Consider the following 21,080-nt stretch of genomic DNA (forward strand, 5'->3'; position numbering starts at 1 on the left):
CTGTTTAAAAAACTTGATCTACAGTATCTTCTGTGACAGTCATTATCTGAGGCCAGCAGACTGAAGGTCCTAATTGGGTTTTGCAACCTGCCTGAACAGTGAACGGAATTCAATCACGGCTGAAAAGTAATTAACAAAGGCACAGTTGAGCACCGTGTGCAGACAGAGAGCTTGACGGATCCAGTCTTTCATAAAACAGACCTTGGCAACTAAACTGGAATGGGCAGCTCTCCACCTAGTGGTCATTTATTTATTCAATAGTATTGTATTTGAGCAGAGAATGCCACTTAGTGGTGACTATGTGCTATATCAACAGCACAGACATTGCTGACTGACAGTATAATGGCAATTAGCCAACAGCAATAGAGTAATTACTGGCTTGGCATGCTGTTTGCTATCAAAACAACTGACCTTCATTTTGGAGCTGATACTCTGCACAATAGTGGCACTCTATCAGCAAATTAATGAAAATGAGCACTCAAAAGATCAGATAGGCCAAAAGACAAAGAGATCCAGTGCCATTCAGGTTACCAGAAAGACTACCTGGCATTTCAGCCATGTTTCATCACATAATACAGAAATAAACTGGAAATGTGATCCGGGGGAAAAAAAATGTATGTGTAAAAAATTAGTTCTGCTTTAAATTTTGATCAGTAAGATTTATTTTATGAAAGAAATTGTTCATTTTATTCACAGTCATGCATTACATTGATCAAAAGTGACAGTAAAGACATTTACAATGTTACTAAATATTCTAATCTTTTAGAAGGAAAAACGTTGCATTAAGAGCCAGGTGTGAAAACTTTTGAACAGAATGAAGATGTGTACATTTTTCTTATTTTGCCTAAATATCATACTTTTTTCATTTAGTACTACCCTTCAGAAGCTACAGAAGATAGTTACATGTTTCCCAGAAGACAAAATAAGTTACATTTACCCTGATCTTTAAATTCCAAAAGTTTTCACCCCCCAGCTTTTAATCCTAATTTGCTGTTTATTGATAGTTAGTAAGGTAGTTGTTAAATTTAGATAATGGGTAGGATCAGGGATGCAAAATATAGTTATGCAGAATATATGCTTTGTAAGCACTAATAAACAGCCACTATGTAAATAATAGGTATGCTAATAAGCAACTAGTTAGTAGCGAGAATTGGTCCCTAGACTAAAGTGTAACCAAAAATCCATTCAACCACAAACTTTTGAATGGTAGTGTATGATAAAAGTTTAGAAAGAAGGATGACATCATACCCAGGAGTCATGTTTGATTGGTCGTCTCCTAGCGTTGCTGCGTGGAGATGGTGAAAGGAAGGAAGGGAAGAAGGGCTTCCTAAGTTTGTGCTCCATCAGAGCTCGGGTCTGCTCCTCCTCTGACACAATTAAAGAACAAAAATGAAGAGTATGCTCACGAATTTAAAAAAATTAAGACAGACGTTCAGTAAACCATTCTGTTTAAACAAATAAATGTACCTGAAACACTGTTTGGTTCAGATTCAGGCTGAGATTCAGGGTTTGAACAGGTGTAGCATGTGCGAGTTTTCTTACTTTTGTCTGCAAAGGGAAAATGAAGACACAGGAATATCTTCTGTTGCTTGAAAAATATGTGTATATCAACAAAAGGCAAACAACCTCACCTTCCTGTGCGATCTCCCACATATCCAGAGCTACTTTAAAAGCTTGTGCAACTGTCAGAGTCACAGCCTGAGCCTGTGGAGGACACGTTCAGTTCAATTCAGCTTAGCACGTTTAAAAACAACCTTGATCGCACAAAATCTAAGAGGGTGCTGGTTGAGATTTTAAAAACTCATGCTCTTGTCCACTAGATGGCGCTAGAAACCAACTATGGATACGAATCAAGAGAAAAGAATGGCTAGTACAATAACAGTTTATCATATTTGACCGTGGACCACAAAACCAGTCATAAGGGTCAATTTTTTAAAACTGAGATTTATACATTATCTAAAAGCTGAATAAATAAGCCTTTCCACTGATGTCTGGTTTAAAATATCTTCATGGAACATGAGCTTTACTTAATATCCTAATGATTTTTGGCATAAAAGAAAAATCGATAATTTTGACCCATACAGTGTATTTTTGGCTATTGCTACAAATATACTAGTGCTACTTATGACTGGTTTTGGGGTCCAGGGTCACATCTATAATTAAAAACTGCAGAAACATAATAGCTCATAAGCTGGCCACACAGCAAGATGATGAAAGGTTACAAAACTATCAAAATAGAAGAATTTTCATAAAATGAGCATAGATAGATAAACTTACTATTTTCTTTTTTTGGCACAGGAAGGCATGGCACTCCAGAGTTTCATTGAACTGGCTTTGGGAGACATAGGCAAAGACCTTATCCTGAGTTTTGTCTGTTGTGCAGTAAGATATTCTGAAGAGGCAAGAAATACAAGTATTTTATTTATTCCATAAAAAAATCATATAATCAAATAACAATTCTGGGAATCTGTGTGTGAAATGTAATTAGACCCATTTCTGCAGCCAAACAGTTCTGTCACCATTATTCCAAACCTGTATTATTATTTTTTTTTCTGCTGTGGAACACAAAAGAATATTTTCTGGAGAATGTTTACACTGCTCTCTTGGATTCAATGGCAGTTTTCTCTGGTTTAAACAGTAGAGCAAGGAATGCAGTGTAAGTTGTTTGTCATTAAAGCATCTGCCAAATGCATAAATGTAAATAAAAGTGGATGGGAACTAGAGCTGCCACACACACACACACACACACACACACACACACACACAAAAAAACTTAAAAACATTATTTCTGAAACCATTTGTTGATCATTTCTTTAAAGGAGAAATCCACTTTCAAAACAAAGATTCACATATAATGTACTCACCCCCTTGTCATCCAAGATGTTCATGTCTTTCTTTCTTCAGTCGTAAAGAAATTTTTGCAGAAAACATTTAGCATTTTTCTCCATATAATGGACTGCTATAGTGCCCTGAGTTTGAACTTCCAAAATGCAGCAAAATACAGACTGAAATTTAAGATTAATTTTCGTGCATGTCTCTTTAAATGCTAATGAGCTGCTGCACCCCACCCCCTTTTCCCAGAATAGAGCTGTGCCTTTACAGCTCATACCTCAGATACTCTGCCAGAAAACATCTGTTTGGTTTTGATTATCATGTCCATCATGGTGAAATCATGTGTTTTAAAGCCATATTAGTTTAAAATTCTGATATAGGGTTTTCTGAACACACTTATCCGAAGCACGCGCACAGATACACACGGCATGTGAGCACTCAACTAAGTTCTCTTTCATGTCTTATTGCGCTTAAACTGTCAAATACACAAAGGTTTATGTTAAAAAGACACAGGAGTTACAAAAACAGTGAAGGTAAACAGCTGGGAAAGAAATCGCATGTTTATATTAGATCTGTGTGGCAGCAGCGTAATATACAGTAAATAAATCCAGAAATCCACTGCTCTTGTCTCCTCTGAGGCTGGAGACTCTAAATAGTGTTCTGTGCTCATCTGTGCAGCCAGCGACAGAACAGTTTGCATGTTTTGCTCGAACTTTCGCCTTGTTGTTAGAAAACTGTTGCGAAAACAGAATATTATAATAAGATCCTTTTTCTACATCATGGGGGAAGCGAAATCTGAGCGGCTCGTTTTTTCACAAGCTTGCAGAGTAAGGCTTTCCAAAACAAAGTTACTGAGTTGTTCTTTTTCACGTTTCCTGGGGTGTTTCATACATTTACCAAATAAGCCAGGCTTATTTCCGTTAGTCTGATTTATTGTCACTTGATTTGGCTCAAAATAAGTCAGACTAACTGCAATAAGCCTGGCTTATTTGATAAATTTGTTTTATGAAACACACCCCTGGTTTGGTAGATGCACCAGGGACCCGATTATAACGCTTAAACATGGAAAAAGTCAGATTTTCATGATATGTCACCTTTAATTTGAGGTTTTATTTGCATTTATTTTAATGCGTTTAGTTTTTATAAAGCACACCAGAGATCAAAAACACTGTAGATTTTACAGTCAATGCAATCATCAGATAAAATATCATACTTATAATTAAAATCAAATATGAATCATAAATGTAATAGAATGTGCATTTTGAACATCAATTTAGGAAAAGGATAGAAATTTAGAGCACCAACCCCAAATGCTTGTGTGAAGCAATGAGATACGATAGACAAAGGCCAGGGGAAGACAGAGCTCTGATCGCACTTCATCTACAACTGTTAGTGCACTGCTTCTGATGCACGACCTAAATAGAAATGCCCAAGACTCTCGATTCCCTTTCTCCCTCCCCTTTCTGTCTCTGAACATGGGGGGTGTGGTGAATTATCATTTATTTCAGTCTGTGGTGCATTGCACACTTTCATTATTGAAGAGGGAAAAGCTGAGAGGGAAGGAAATTGTAAATGTCCTGAATGTAGCTTGTTTGTAGCTCTATTTAAACAGGATGAAAGATGAGGGACATTTTATTCTAAACAACCTCTGCTATACTGACAAGAACTTTTCAATCTTTGCTTTCATAGAACTCATGTTTTGAAAGTAACTCACTGGAATTCAATGAAATGTAATGCTTAACAAAACAAAACAATGTGTTTTACATATTTACATTCCAGTATGTGTATAGTCCAACAAAACAGTTTGCATTGCTCCACTTGCATGTGTTTGTGAGTTCTACAGGTGGAAATTCTTTTTGACTCTCTCTATGCAGGTTACATTGGTTTACCAGTAGGTGGCGACAAGTGACCATCTTTATGAATAAGTCATTGGAATCATTCACTCTAAGGATTATGCATATTTCCCTATTGTGCAGTAGAAACAGTATGTGAAAGAGTAGGTCACATGATAATGACAACATGACAAATGTAGTACTGACTGTATGTCCAAATTACATTCATTCAACACATATTCATACTATATAGTACAATTAAACTGTCGCAAATGAACTGCTTATACAAAAGAAGTACCTACTTAAAAATTATGCTATTTCGAAGGCAGCCATGCAGCATTTACTAACAAAACAAGTGACTGTTTATAAGTGAGCCACTGAATCATTCACGCAACCGTTTTGTTTAAAAATCGCCGAATTCTTCGGGAACAAATTGCCACTACAGCTGTGTAAATTGCTTGTGTAAGTTTGCAACAATTTTCATTCCAATAAATTAACTGGCAATACTGTGTTTTAAGATATTAACTGAACTGTGTTTTATTGTCAGTGTGTTTTCAGACTTTTGCACTCTACTGTATATGAATGAGAAAACATTAGGTGGATCATTTAAACAAAGAAATTGAATCCAGGCAAAGGGAAAAGCAGAGACACAGTAAAGTAGAGGTGCACATCAAAATAAGTGAGTGAAGCCATAGCATGAAAGCTTTCTGCTTTTGGAGCCTTTAGGCAAGGAGACGACACACGCTTGTTAAATTTTAACAAATGTAAATAGTCCTAGTCAGGTTACATATACAATGTACAGAGAATAAATTGCGGCTTTTACATAAGGAACTCAAGGCTAACAAACACAACCTAGTGGCTCTGACTAACATTTTTTAAATGCTTCTGATTTCATTAAAAGCAATGTAAAACAATTATTACTGTATGTACTGTACATACACATATATAAATGTATATTTGTTTAATTTTCATTTAATATTTTATATATGTATAATATAATTATATTTATTAATTTATTTAAAAATAAATTATAATTAAATTAAATTAAATATTAATTCAAATAAATATTATTTTGCTTTAATTAGCTGAGCAGTTTATTTAAAAATAAAATAAAATTTAATGTAGTAATATTTATATTTTTATTCAAATATAAAACATGATTGCTTTCAAAAAATTACTTTGCTTTAACTAGTTTTAACTTTAACTTTTGCTTTAACAGTTTATTTAAAAATCTATTTTAATTTAATATTACATTTATATTTGTATATATATATATATATATATATATAACATGAAATTAAAATAAACAATTGTAGATATATAAAACATAGAAGAAATAATTCTGTAAGTATTCAAGTAACATTTTATGCAAATAATAGTTAATTTAATTGTTCAGTTTTAACAAATGTAAATAGAGTCTTAGTCAGGTTACATATAGAATGTACAGAGAAAAAATTGTGGCTTAAACTCATGGCCAACAAACACAACCTAATGGCTCTGACTAACATTTTTCAAATGCTTCTGATTTCATTAAAAGCAATGCAAAGCAATTATTACTGTATGTACTATATATACACATATATAAATAAATATTTAATTCTCATTTAATGTTTTGTATATTTATAATATAATTATAAATTAAAATATTAATTTAAATATTATTTTAAATTAAATATTATTTTGCTTTAATTAAGTAGACCGTTTATTTAAAAAAAAAACATTTTTAATTTAATATTATTTATATTTCTATACATTTATAAAATATTCAGATGAAATAAATAATTGTAGATATAGAAAACATATAAAGACATAAAAAATTCTGTAAGTATTCAGGTAACATCTTATGCAATAGATTGTTTTCCAAAAAAATATTATTTTGCTTTAATTAACTAGACAGTTTATTTAAAAATAATTTAAAATTTCATATTATATTTATATTTCTATACATATAAAACATTACATTTAAATAAACAATTGTAGATATGTAAAACATATAAAAAGTAACATCTTATGCAAATAACAATAAAATGTATGAAAACAGTCTGTGAATACTTCTTATTTACTTTCTTATTTTAGCTTTGGCAGCGTTTGTATTGGCAGGGTCACATCTCTGTCAGCGATGCCCTACTGGCTCCCCTCTCTTGCCGAACACATTACAGTAGAATATGCCATTCCCATAATGGGAAAAAAGCCAAAGTGGGGTTTAATCTTTTCATGAACCCCCATACAGTTAATGCGGGACCATAGCGAATCTCATTACACAAATCACTGTGCAAGATTCGTGGCTTAGGAAAATAAAGTCTTACACACAAATATAGATGTTTTCTTTTCAACAGACAAGCTGGCAGAAGCAAAACTGAAGAGTGTATTTGGCTAAAAAGCTACATAAAAATCCTAAATTGCATTGAGCATTGACAGAAATGTAACAAAAGCAGCCAAAAAGATCCAGAATGCCCTTCAAACCTTTACAACTTCTGATGTTATAAGGCTGACAGCTCCTACTGAGCCTAGACAAACAACATCATCTCATATTTTTCACTAAAAATAGAACGGCTGTGTTTTTTTTCCCTTCGTTATTTGTATATTCGGCTGTGGAGAGGGGGATGGGAGTCAAAGGAGTGAATAAAGATGAGGAAAAGTATTCATATCATCAGCGCTAATGTGTTTCCTTCTTTTCAAACCCCCACCACTTCATTCAAAACGCTCTCATTTTCCGTGCCGTCAGTGAAAAGGCACAGAATACCCATGATTCTGTTCTTCACCCTCCAAATGGCTGTCCAAAACCCCCTCAGGGTCTGGGTTGAAATAGCATTTATTATAGCATTCCGACTGAACTCTGATTTCACGGTCCCCTGGTACTTGTGTTTATTCTCCAGCCTCCTTTGAAAGTCAAACTGAGGCTGTATGATCAAAGCGTACGCTGATTACATTCCGCCGAATAAGACGCTTCGCTCCAGGGTGTTTTTCTTTTAACCTGAGGTGTGCTTTACCTGGATCAGGCCAATAATACACTGTAAAAAATAAGCAGAAGCTCAGTGCTGTGGAGAGCAGTTTGTCCTGCTATGTGAGCTCTCAGCATATCCCTGTCTTACACAGGAATCCATATGTCACCACACTACACAGCCAGAACCCTACAGAGCAACTCTGAAGGGTGCAGGCAGGACTGTCCCAAGGATGGAGGAGTTCCAGGTGCAAGGACAAAGTGTTTGTTGCAGACCTGATGCTCTGCTGGCATACATTGCAAAATCAAACTAATTAATTGGTATATTTGTCTTTTTTACCATTGAAAAATATGTACATTTCTATGAAACAAACACATTTATAATAAGAATCAGAGAATTATTTAAATATTCGAATTCTGACTTTTTGTGACTGTTCTTAAAATTACAAGTTTATATCTCACAATTCTGACTTTCTAACATGCAATTGTGAGACTTTTTTTCTCATTGTGTGACAAATTCACAATTGTGAGAAATAAACTCGACACTGACTTTTTTTCTCAGAATTCTGAGATATAAACTCACAATTCTGAGAGCATATCAGTCCTTTTTCCCCTCAGAATTGGACTTTATTACTTGCTAATTTGAAAAAAATAGTCAGAATTGCAAGATACAAACTCGTATTTGTGAGAAAAAAGGTTTTATCGCAATTCTGAGAAAAACGTCAACTGCAAAATGTAAGCAATTTTTTTTCATTTCTCATGAAATCATGCAATTTATATCACGCAACTCTGAGAAAAAAGTTAGAACTGCGAGTTTGTATTACGCATTGTTACGTATTAATTTAGACTTTTTTTCTCAGAATTGTGATACAAACTTGCAATTCTGATGTTTTTCCTTACAACTGTGATATAGACTCGCAATTGCAAGATATAAGCTCACAATTCAGATTTTTTTCTCAGAATTGCGAGTTTGTCTTGCAATTGTGACTATTCTTAGAATTATGAGTTTATATCTTGCAATTCTGACTTTGACACAACTGCAAGACTATTTTCCTCAGAATTGCGAGAAATAATGAAAAAGGTTTACATCTCAGAATTGACTTTTTTCTCAGAATTGTGAGATATAAACTTGCAATTCTGAGAGCATATCAGTCCTTTTTTCCCTCAGAATTGGATTTTATAACTTAAAATTCTGAAAAAAATCAGAATTGTGGAAAAAAAATTTTTAGCTCATAATTCTGAGAAAAAAAGTCAACAGAAAGAAAGTGAACAATTTTTTTCTTTATTTTCGAGTTTATATCATGCAATTCTGAGAAAAAAAAAGTCAGAATTGCGAGTTTGTATTACACAATTCTGAGAAACGAAGTCAATTGCGAGATGTAAACTCACAATTACAAGAAAAAAAGTCAGAATTGTAAGATAAAAAGTCACAGTTACCTTTTTAAAAAAAATTATTCAGTGGTGGAAACGGGCTTCCATAAATACGAAATAATAAAAAAATCTAACATTCTAAATATTAAAATATAAAAATGTTAAACATTTTCAAAAATAATAATGTAAAAGAGATGGGGCTAATGTAACGGAGGGTATGTGTGGTGTATTATTCAGAGAAAATAAGAACGAGGGAAAGGACAAACAGAAGAAATAATGAGAGAGTAGGAAGGATGTGGAATAAGTTTTCTTACGGGAGAGGATTAAAGAGATGGGTGATTCCCGTGACTGTGTCTCTGGTGTTGCTGATAAGGGGGATCAGCATGGGGGCTCCTCTCATGCCCACTGAATAACACACCTCCCCTCAACAGACGGGTATGATACAGACAAGATGCACCACAACCTCAAATTCATGAATACGATTCAAGCATGTCACCTTTTGCATCAACGTTTGTTTGACATACTCAAATGTTAATGATTCACTAGTTAGTGATCTCACTGCAGAGTCCACGTTGTTCTACAGACACCGACCGACTAAAAATCGTTAAACAATTGATTTGGAGGGAGTGAAGCGGGGAGGCTTTTTCCAATAATTGACAATAGCTTTTTAAAATTCTGAGAACATACAAACAGAAACTACAAACAGGTTCTGCACAGCTTTTGGTCTGTTTTGGTGTGGGTTTTATACCTGTAAATGGAAACGTCCTCGATGAGGTCATTGGTCTCTGTGTCTGAGATGATGATTCCTTTGGGGGAGACAGTGAGGGTCACTTTCCGAAACTTCTTTGCACTGGCCCGAGCCTGCATGTGGTTGACAAGCAAAAACAATTTGTGTAAACCCTGAACAAATACCTTTGTCATTGTCAGCTTTAAAATGTCATTCATAACTCACTGACCATGAACAATAACCTCTAAAGGTCAGCTAAACCTGTGTGGGCTATTAACTCCAACTCCATTGGTACAAGAGCTGAAAAGAGATGACGCTTCATATATAAAATTCATCTTCTGCCTTTATATTATAATCCTGGCCTATGAACACTGTGGTATATCTGCGCAGTGTGCTGGCAGGAAGAAAAGAGGCCAACGTCGATGAGGACGAGGGGAAATTATGGTTGAAATGTAGACGAGGAGAGAGAGGGGACTCGTCAAGGACAAAGGAAATCAGGCAAAGCATATCTGGAGGGTCTTTCTCTCTCCCCAGGAGACAGTAAACACTGATCTAACACAAATGAAACTCGTCTCAGTGATTCACAGTCTGACAGTCTAGAAAGAAAGTTGTCACATACTGATTTGATTGTGCTGTTTCAGAAAGCAAAACTGGTTTTCATTTGTTTTCTGAGAAAAAAAAGGAATAATAATAATGTGTATTTAACCCAGTAAAACCTGCCATATACTATACCAGTCAAAAGTTTTTGAACATTGTTTTTATTGGATTTTTAAAGAAGGCTCTGCTCTCCAAGCCTGCATTTATTTGATCCAAAATACAGTAAAAATGTTAAATATTTTTACTATTTAAAATAACTGCTTTCTATTTGAATATATTTTAAAATGTAATTTATTCCTGTGATCAAAGCTAAATTTTCAGCATCATTACTCCAGTCGTCAGTGCCACATGATCCTTCAGAAATCATTTTAATATGCTGATTAGCTGTTAAAGAAACATTATTATTATCATCATCATCATCATCATCATCAATATTTAAAACAGTTAAATACATTTTTTCTTCTATTCTTTGATGAGTAGAAGGATCCAAAGATCAGCATTTTTCTGAAACAAAATGCTTTTGTAACATTATACACTGTACCATTCAAAAGAAATTAGAAAAGAAATTAATACTTTTGTTTAGCAAGGATGCTTTAAAAATTGATCAAAAGTTACGATAAAGACATTTATAATGCTACAAAGGATTTCTATTTCAGATAAATGCTGTTTTCTGAATTTTCTATTCATCAAAGAAACATGAAAAAATTATACTCAGCTGTTTTCAACATATTAATAATAATAAATGTTTTTTGAGGAGCAAATTAGAATATTAAAATGATTTCTGAAGGATCATGTGACTGGAGAAATGATGCTAAAAATTCAGCTTCGAAATCACAGGGATAAATTATATTTTAAAGTAAATTCAAATAGAAAAACGTTATTTTAAATATTAAAAATATTTCCAAATTGTACTGTTTTTGCTGTACTTTGGATCAAATAAATACAGGCTTGGTGAGCAGAAGATTAAAAAACATAAAAAAATTTACTGTTCAAAAACTTTTGATTGGTGGTGTAAAATAGTGTTTATTTTTAAAAATCTAAAAATGTAAAAAATTGCATGAGTTTTTTTGTTGAGTTATATTTGATAGGCTTTTATGACTTTTATGAGCTCACACTTGAGGAGGAAAAAACACCTCAGTTATTATTACTTGACATCATTTTATACAACTATAAATTGTCAAAGGCACAAAAATGATGCAAGCAAGATTTTGTGCCGGCTTGGATCATGATCATTCCTTATTATTCTCAATTTCTCAAGTCCTTTGACCCACTTTTACAGCGATGACTGACCGTGGCTACAATCCTCCTGATAGCAGCCGCTGCCATGTCTTCTCCTTTAGGCTGGCCAACCAGAGTCATGCCCAGATACTTGACGTTGAACACCATCCCTTCCAAGAGTGTCTCCTTGGTGTCCGTCCAGTTCTCTGGGAGCTCTAAAACACAAAATATTTTCATCATTTAAAAGGCTAGTTCACCCAAATATTAAAAACCCTGTCATCATTTACTCACTCTGATTCTGCTTCACACTGATATGACTACATACACACATGGAGATGCTGAATGACACCCTCAGTCATTATGTGAAAAAAAAAAAGATAAAAAACAAGTGACTAAATATCTGTCTGTAATATTTGTTCTGTGGAACACAGAAGAAAGTTTAAAAAATAACAGAATTTTCATTTTGAGTCAACTGTTACTTAAACTGTTGAAGAAACAAACTAAATGTTCAAGTCTTCAAAAATGAAAAGAAAGAAACTGTCTGAAATGTCAGTGTGTATTTATTGATTAACACTGCAGGATATCACAGGAAAGATGGCTGGCAGCAATTATGAATGAATTACATTTTTGATGTAATAATTAATCACCTGGAAGCAATAAGTCCATTTGCAAAATGTTTGATCATAAAAAAATACATCCATTCAATAGCGATGACAGGTTTCACACCTTTCCATTAGGAGAAGTGAGGCTCATTCCCATGTAAGGAGAAATTCAAAAACTGTGCCACACAGTGAGCTTTAAATAGCTTTCTGGTCCCATTTGGGTCTAATACAAAGCCCTGTAGGAGTGCAGAGCTGGATCGAAAGATATGCAGAATGAACCTGACTAGACATCCACTGCCATGGTGCAATTTTGAGGAAAAAATCTATATAAAGCAAGCACTGGAGTGCTGGACCTTAACCCACTGTTACATCAGTGTGAATTATTGATTATTATGCTTTCAAAATGACAAAGATCCTTTATTATTATTTCATATACTAAATTTCTTATGGAAGAAAAACTCATGGAAGAGAGCATTTAAAATAGTGCCTTCTTGATCATTTATATTCATCCTGACAGGTAAGCCAAAGTTTGTCTATTTCAAACATCAGTAAACTCTTTATAAAGTTCTTCTTGTGACCTCCAGTTGCTCATGAAATAAGAAATAAAAAATATAGCTGCAAGCAGCGATTACCAAGGTTCAAGCACTTAAGGCATTTAAGCATATAAGGAAAAAGACATTACATATTATTTAGCCTGTACCCACCTAAATCAATGATTAAAAAAAAACATTTTTGGCAAATCCAGGTCATTTAACATAGAAATACAGTGTTTCTTAACGTTTTTAAACTGTTATAGCACCAGCTGTGGATCTCCTTAAAACTTTGCATGCTTGTTTAGAATCACCTGTCGCATGCGCTCACCAGCTTTTGTTAAGTTTTGAGTTTTCCTTTAGGCTTTATAGGATTTTGGGTATATTTAGACAGGCCCCTTTTCTAACTTTTTTTTTGATAATTATTGACCTAGAGAGTCCAGAGAATTGTACTGCAATGGTTTTCTCTAGATTGACCAAAAAACCTAGGACTAGCTTGCAGAAGTAAGTGTCTAACATCATCTCAATAATTTAACAAACAATTTGATTGACAGCAGTGGTTCTAGAGGCAAAGTTGTTCGGACTGAGGAGCTCTATCACATTATATTAATATCGTGCGTATCTGTGAAAAAAACGCGCCATGTACAATCGTTTATGCCCTTGAAATGCAAAATTTCTGTCAGAACTTTGGTGCTGTGAGTCAAACAAGACCACCGAGTTTCATTCCGACCAGCCTCTATTAAAGTCCTTATAAACACTTGTGGCACTTTGGTCCAAGACCGTGCACACTGATTTTTATGTTGAAAGGACAAATGGTTATGCCGTTATAGCCATTTTTCCCCTCTAATAGCGCCACCAAATGGCCAAGCTATGAATTTTTTTTCTGTGACCTCAGATTGAGCTCCTACATAAGTGTTCTGAGTTTGGTGAAGATATCTCATTCCATTCAGGAGTTATAGGCATTTTACTAAAAGTGTCCCCGCCCCTTTCAAACATTTTGGTGTCCCTTTGCAATGTTGAGTTGAAAGTTCAACTTTTTTGGATAATTATTGATATGCACACTCCAGAGAATCTTCCTGCACTGGTTTGGTTCTATTTGGGCAAAAAATCTAAGACTATTTTGCAAAAGTAGGTTTTTCAAAAAAATGCTAAATACCTGAAAATTTTACAGGCTCACAATAAGGTGTGCGTTCTGTCCGACGTGAGCCAATATTCCAGTGAGATAAGACACTTGTGCCTGCGACTGATGGTTTATGAGCAATTACATTCTTTTGTTCACTGTAGCACCCCCGTCAGGCTCATTAGGGCGAGCTGTGGTCACGTTGTAGGTGGTGTGAATACTACCATCCCTCCAAGTTTTAAGTCTCTACGACCTACCGTTTGGTCTGCATGATCAGTTTTACGTGGAGATCACTGATCCGTGACCATTCTAACAATTACAATAGGGTTTTAGCGCTATGCACCTGAATCCCTAAACATATATAGTAATCGCAACAAGTAAGCCAAAGTTCATCTATTTTAAACATGCATTTACAGCGTGTGCCACTTTTCTTAAATCACACCTACAGGAACTGATTACTTCTATGTCCCTTTGCCTAAAAAGGCAGCTATGGAGGACAGAAACTCATCTAATCTGACAGTCCCGTGTCCCGGTCTGACAGCTCTGCGTGTCGCCATCTGGCCCTCCCAGCAGCACCAGCTGTTTGAGGCCAGGAAGACAATACCACCATCACAGCTTTCTCAACTGCAAGTGAATTATTAACCTACAGAGACACAAAATCTATCTCAGTACTCAATAAGCAGAAAAACTAACCCTCAATGCTCACTCGGCACTGCAGCCATCTCTAAATGACATGTTATAGCCCATTTAGGATGTGCCGCGGGGCATGGAAACATAGCAGAAGTAGCCAAAAAGCTCTAAGGGTGACCATGCTAGCCATGAATAATCTCCTTGAGCTGTTGCAGCACATTTGTCGTGCTGAAATCCTAAACTGGGAATGCTGACACACACGAAACTTGGGCCACAGTAAAGCTGCAACTAGAACTTGAGGGATGCACCATATGTTCAGCAGGCTGCTAAATGAATAATTGATCAGATTCTTGTTGATGCTCCAGGCCTTTGCTCAGATTAGATTGAAGTAGGACATGGTTATGGTCATAAAACTTTGCAAATGTTATGACAATAAAGTGAAGCAAATAAAGATGATAGTAATTGGATTTTTACAGGTTTGGCCAATGGCAGGATGATATGTGGAAAAAAAAGAAAACAGCCAATATTGTTTGTTTGGTGTGAGAGTTGCATTTTTAACAACACATAATTTGACGTCTGGGTTGGTGCGCGTGTCTCTGCGTGATAGAGTGATCCGATTTGTGCAAACGTAAAATGTGATTACCACAGACGCCGAGACGTACCGTAACCGCATTTGTGTCTGCTCTACACAAAAGCTGCATGGCATTTCTCCAGACTGATCTTGCAGACACATAAAGGTCTCTGTGATGAAATGGTTGTTTTTGATTTTTAAATGACAAGGAATGTACCTAAATATGTTGCTTAGCATATTATTTTTTCAGAATTGTTTTTCAGATAAGTCAGTTGGTTTGAAATTTATAATCTTTCAGTAAACACAGAACATTTCACTAACATTCCACTAATCGAGTTCTAGAAATGTTGTAGAGCAGCTTTTTGTGAGAAACCCTAATAACTAATATATTTTAACTAATAAGCATATACACAAGGATCTCTAATGGTTATCATCAGGATTTTATTTTATATTTTATATTTTTTCATACTATGGAAGTAAATGGGGACCATCAACTGTTCGGTCACCCGGATTCTTTAAAGGGGTAATCGAATGCAAAACTCACTTTTACATGTTGTTTGAACATAAATGTGTGTTGGCAGCATGTGTACACAAAATCCACCCGTATTTTTTAAATCTTTATAAGTAATATCCCATTTTTTCAAATCAAGCCATTCTTAGCATCTTGTCTGTATGATGACAGACCAAGGCCGCTCCCACAATAGTTGACTGACACAGCCGTCTTACCTTAGACCTGCCCTGAGTGAGCTGTAAACACTCCAACCGCCATAGTTTCAACTCCGGTGCAGGGGAAAACAAAAATGTCTCAGATTGAGGTGTTGTTGGATGTAATAATGAACATAGCAGTCGTCATTTACTCTAGACATCTGAGCCACTGAAGACGCAGAGGATTAACGTTACTTTCGTTTTTGAAGGAAATGCGCCCAACAATATACATAAATGTGTTTATGTTCGCAAGAATTATTCGTGATGCAGCTTCACCTACAGCATGAAATGAGTACAAGTGTTTTATAAATCTTTGCAAATCGCCTTTCGTAATAATGTGCTAGTTAGCGAGTTTAGCGGCTAAACATGGCTAAATGCAGCTAAAGAAAACAGAACGGCTCATCACCCAGGGTTGCCAGGTTTTCACAACAAAACCCACCCTACTGCTACTCAAAACTAGCCCAAAAGTAGCCCAATCGGGTTTTGAGGAGGGTCCCCCATTAAAAATTGCATTCCGGGGGTAAAATACACGTTTTTGCGGGGTTCCCCTGGTTAAATTAGGATTCCAGGAGCTAAATATTATGTTATTGGGGTCGCTTCAACCCGCGGACATGAAAAACAACCCACAGCAACAATGTTAAAGTAGCCCAATTCCGCGGGAAAACCACGGACTTGGCAATACTGTCATCACCCCACAGAAGAGAGGGGCAGGGTGAGCAGAGCTCATTAGCATTTAAAGGCAAATGCAACAAAATGGATCACTCTGAAAAGGGCTGATTTTGACAAGGTAAAAAGGGTGTTTTTACACTAACACTGAGAAATTTTAACCAAAGTATGTTATAGACTTCTCATTAAGACCCTAATGAATCATATCAACTTGAGGAAAATGGTCATCCGATGACCCCTTTAAAATATCTTTGGGTATTTAGGTTCAGCAAAAGAAAGAAACAGGTTTGGAACAACATGAAGGTGAGTAAAGGTTAATGGAATTTTCATTTCTGGGTGAACTATGCCTTTATCACTTTTAAGAGTGATCCTTTTTCCTTTTTCTTAGAGGGATAGTTCACCCAAAAATGAAAATTAATTTACTCGCCTTCAAGCCATCCTAGATGTATATGACTTTCTTTATTCAGAGGAATACAATCAAAGTTATATTAAAAAATGTCCTGGCGTTTCCAAGATTTATAATGGCACTAAAGGGGTGTTGAAATAATAAGTCCAATAAAGTGCATCCATCCATCATAAGAAGTAGTCTACATGGCTCCAGGGGGTTAATAAAGGCCTTCTGAAAGCAAATTGATGTGTTTTTGTAAGAAAAATATCTGTATTTAAAACTTTCTAAACCATAATCTCTAGCTTCTGCTAACTGTCGTACACATGTTCACAAGAGAGTGGCGTTCCAGCAGATGACACAGGCGTAGTGTGAGCTCCGGTGAGAATATGCTAGTCTCACAAAAACCAAGTTTTGTTTACAGCAAAGGAAAACCAGTCTCCTCTTGGCTTATGTGTAAATCTTCATTTTTTTTTTGCTCTCTCCACTGAGCTTCCACATTTGTCATTTCCGCATTCATTCACCATGTCTACCGTCCTACACCATCCTATGGAACACCACTCTCTTGTGTACGTGCATGCTACAATCATCTCAACAGCCATTCAAACCATTATAAAGCTTGGAAGAACTAGAACATTTTTTTTTACATATAACTCCGACTGCATTTGTCTGAAAGAAAAAAAGCCACATACACCTAGGATGGCTTGAGGGTAAGTAAATCATGGGGTAATTTTCATTTTTGGGTGAACTATCCCTTTAAGGACCTAAGACTATGTTTTCACTGAGCCTATGGATGCCTCAGAACTGTGGAACTTAAAGAAAGCAAGTGAGATGATCAGTCACAGAGCCAGTTGTATATGAATACTACATACTTAATGGTCTCATTTACAATCAAAAGTCACATGAATACTCAAGCATGTTGAACCGCAGTAAATATAATGACTGCATTTACATGATGAGATGTTTAATTAAAACATGAGCTCACACATGGACACACAGGCGGACAGTTGCCCGTAGCAACGAGTAAATCAAATGCCCAGATTCCTGGAATGATTCTGCACTAACATTTTTTATGCATCATGTACATACTGTTGAATATAAAATACCCCAGACTTGATCTAAGAAAAATAAACTGTTTTACTTTGTGCTGACAGCAGCTGAATAACAGGCCTCTGATCTCTGCTCTGCCATTAAGTGTCTAAATAATGAGTGTTGGGAAGAATCTAGGACATTACCTTGACAGAATATAGGACATGATACGTCGGAGAGGGAGGAAAGAGGAGTTTGGGAATAGAACTGAATCCATCAGCCCATAAGTGGAATACACACTAAAAAAATAAAGCATTGAAGAAGCTTTATTTTAAAGGGGTTATCGGATGCATAGTTCACTTTTACATGTTGTTTGAACATTAATGTGTGTTGGTAGTGTACGCGTCTATGTTCACGCAAATCATTCGTGATCCAGCTTCACCTACAGCAGAAGTGAGTATAAGGGGTTTTTATGAATCTCTGCAATTACCTTTCCTAATAACGTCCTAGTTAGCAAGTTTTGTGGCTAAACATGCTAAATGCAGCTAAAGTAAACAATCTCTCAGAACAGCTCCTTACTCCACAGTGAGAAGAGAGGGGTGGGGCGATCAGAACTCATTTGCATTTAAAGGAACAATCCCTCAGAATGGGATCATTTTTGCAGAGCTCATTTTGGCAAGGTAAAAAGGGTGTTGTTTTACACAACCATTGAGAATTTTTAACCAAAGTATATTAGAGACTTTTCATTAAGACCCTAAAGAATAATATTAACTTGTGGAAAATGGGCATCCGATGACCCCTTTAAATCCCACTTTTTGCTGTATGGTACTTGAGTTGGGTATATGAGTGATTATAAAAGGTCTTAATGTTTCTTTAAGTTATTGGTGGCGTACTCAAGGGTTCAAAGGGCTCGTATCATACCGCAAATCATTGTTGATTATATTTAGAATCTTTATTTCTAAGAGTGAAAGAGGCGGAGGTGGAATAACAGGAAGGTGTCAATATTTAATTTTGTGTTCTCGGAGCCAGAGCTGTTTGAGCTGTGTTGAACATGCCGTATATTCATCAAATTTCTCTGCTCAGGACAACCACGCTAGTGTCAGACCAAGCTCTGTTGCCTAGCAACAAAAGTCACTGGGCATAAGACAGTCCTACAATGGGGGATGTTATCATTTAAACATCAGCAGTCACAATAGCACATACACTAAACACTGGGAAAGAATTATAATCACTGTATTATGGATATATAATGATATTTAAAGGGGTCATCGGATGCCCATTTTCCACAAGTTGATATGATTCTTTAGGGTCTTAATGAAAAGTCTATAATATGCTTTGGTTAAAAATTCTCAGTGGTAGTGTAAAACAACACCCTTTTTACCTTATCAAAATCAGCTCTGCAAAAATCATCCTGTTCTGGTCGAGGCTGCTTTAAATGTTAATGAGCTCTGCTCGCCCCGCCCCTCTCTTCTCTCTGTGGAGTGACGAGCCTGTTTACTTTAGCCGTATTTAGCCATGTTTTGCCGCTAAACTTTCTAACTAGCACATTATTAGGAAAGGTGATTGCAGAGATTCATAAAAAAAACCTTTTACTCACTTCTGCTGTAGGTGAAGCTGGATCGCAAATGATTTGCACGAACATAGACGGATATATGTAAATCAGGAGGCGCATTCCCTTCACAAACAAACTTCATCCACTGCATCTTCAGCGGTTCAGATGTAAATGACGGGAGTAAATGACGACCACTATGTTCATTATTACATCCAGCAACACAACACCTCAATCGCTCAATTGGAGATATTCTTGTCTAACTTACATCCCTGCTCCAGCATAGAAACAATGGAGGTTGGACTGTTACAGCTGGTCTGAGGTGAGACGCTCATGTCAATCAACTATTGTGGGACCGACAGGCATCTGAGAATGGCTCGATTTGAAAAAGGGGATATTATTTTTACAGATTAATTAAAAACCACTGCATGAGCTTTTATCATTATAGGGTAGATTTGTACAGACACTGCCAAAACACATTAATGTTCAAACAACATGAAAAAGTGAACTTTGCATCCGATACTACATATTTTTGGAATGATAAAACAACACATATCCTCTCTGTGATAATAAATCTAATAAATGTTATTATTTTCCAGTCATGTACTCATACAAAGTATATACATACTTTTGAAAATGAAGCAGAAACACTCTTTCACGCATGTCTCTTTAAATGCAAATGAGCTGCTGCTCCCCACCCCCTTTTCCAGCTCATACCTGAGATACTCTGCAAAAAAACGTTTGGTTTTGATAATCGTCTATCATGCTAAAATCATGCGTTTTAAAGCCATATCAGTTTAAACGCTGATATAGGGATTTCTGAGCACACAAATCTGAAGCACACACACAGAAAGCGTCATTTGGCCATGTGAGTACTAAACTAAGTTCTCTTTCATGTCTTATTGCACTTAAAATATCACATAAGTTTATGTTAAAAAGACACATGAGTTACAAAAACAAACGGTTATGTCTATGAAGGTAAACAGCTGGGAAAGAAATCGCATGTTTATAATAGATCTTTGTGGCAGCAGCGTAATATACAGTAAATCAATAAATCCATTGCTCTCTTGTCTCCTCTGAGGCTGGGATTCTAAATAGTGTTCAGTGCCCGTCTGTGCAGTCAAAGACAGAACAGTTAACATGCATTGCTCAAAATTTTGCTATGGTGTTAGAACTGGTACACCTTTGTTGCTTGTGAAAACAAAATGACAGTGCCGTGGGTGAAAACGTGCAGATTAAGGGGTGGTAATATTATAATAAGATCCCGTCACCACATCACCAGGGGAGCAAAATGCGATGCTTGCAGAAAAGGCTTACCAGAACAAAGTTACTGGGTTGTCCTTTTTCACGTTTTCTGGGTTGGTAGATACACTGGGGACCCAATTAAAACATTTAAGCACGTAAAAACTCAGATTTTCATGATAGGTCACCTTTAAGGCCCAACTTTTTTAAATATATTTATATTATTTCAGTGTAATGGAATCTCATGACTAAAACTGCTGATTAAAACTAACAAATCATGTGAAAAAAAAAACCTCATTCACAGTTTCTTTTACTCCAAAGAGTAAAAGAGTTCTCAGTCTGCAGAGGCCTGTGGTTGCGAATGTTATCGCTCATATTCATGACAGAGCGAATGGAATTAATGAACAGAAAGCGGGGTCTGTCTTACAGTATGACTGAAAGAAGAAAGACAACATCTTCTGCCTCAAGGCAGCAAGGGGAATTTTCTTCCAAATCTGAAGGAATTAATGACTGTCTGCTCGACTTGCCAACCA

General features: G+C 35.9%; 1 protein-coding gene across 4 annotated transcripts in view; it reads right to left on the reverse strand.

Moving 5' to 3' along the window:
• si:dkey-71h2.2 (low density lipoprotein receptor adapter protein 1-B) overlaps positions 1–21,080 on the reverse strand; it is a 41,867-nt gene that overhangs the window by 8,770 nt on the left and 12,017 nt on the right. For all 4 annotated transcript variants that reach the window (XM_051138480.1, XM_051138479.1, XM_051138482.1 and 1 more), the window contains exons 2-7: positions 11,591–11,733; positions 9,725–9,837; positions 2,278–2,392; positions 1,632–1,704; positions 1,468–1,548; positions 1,249–1,367 (exon numbers count right to left, since the gene is read on the reverse strand). In XM_051138480.1, coding sequence (XP_050994437.1) covers positions 1,249–1,367; positions 1,468–1,548; positions 1,632–1,704; positions 2,278–2,392; positions 9,725–9,837; positions 11,591–11,733 — 644 coding nt within the window. The remainder of the gene's footprint in view (positions 1–1,248; positions 1,368–1,467; positions 1,549–1,631; positions 1,705–2,277; positions 2,393–9,724; positions 9,838–11,590; positions 11,734–21,080) is intronic.

Source organism: Labeo rohita, chromosome 20, assembly GCF_022985175.1.
Source record: "Labeo rohita strain BAU-BD-2019 chromosome 20, IGBB_LRoh.1.0, whole genome shotgun sequence".
Taxonomy (NCBI): domain Eukaryota; kingdom Metazoa; phylum Chordata; class Actinopteri; order Cypriniformes; family Cyprinidae; genus Labeo; species Labeo rohita.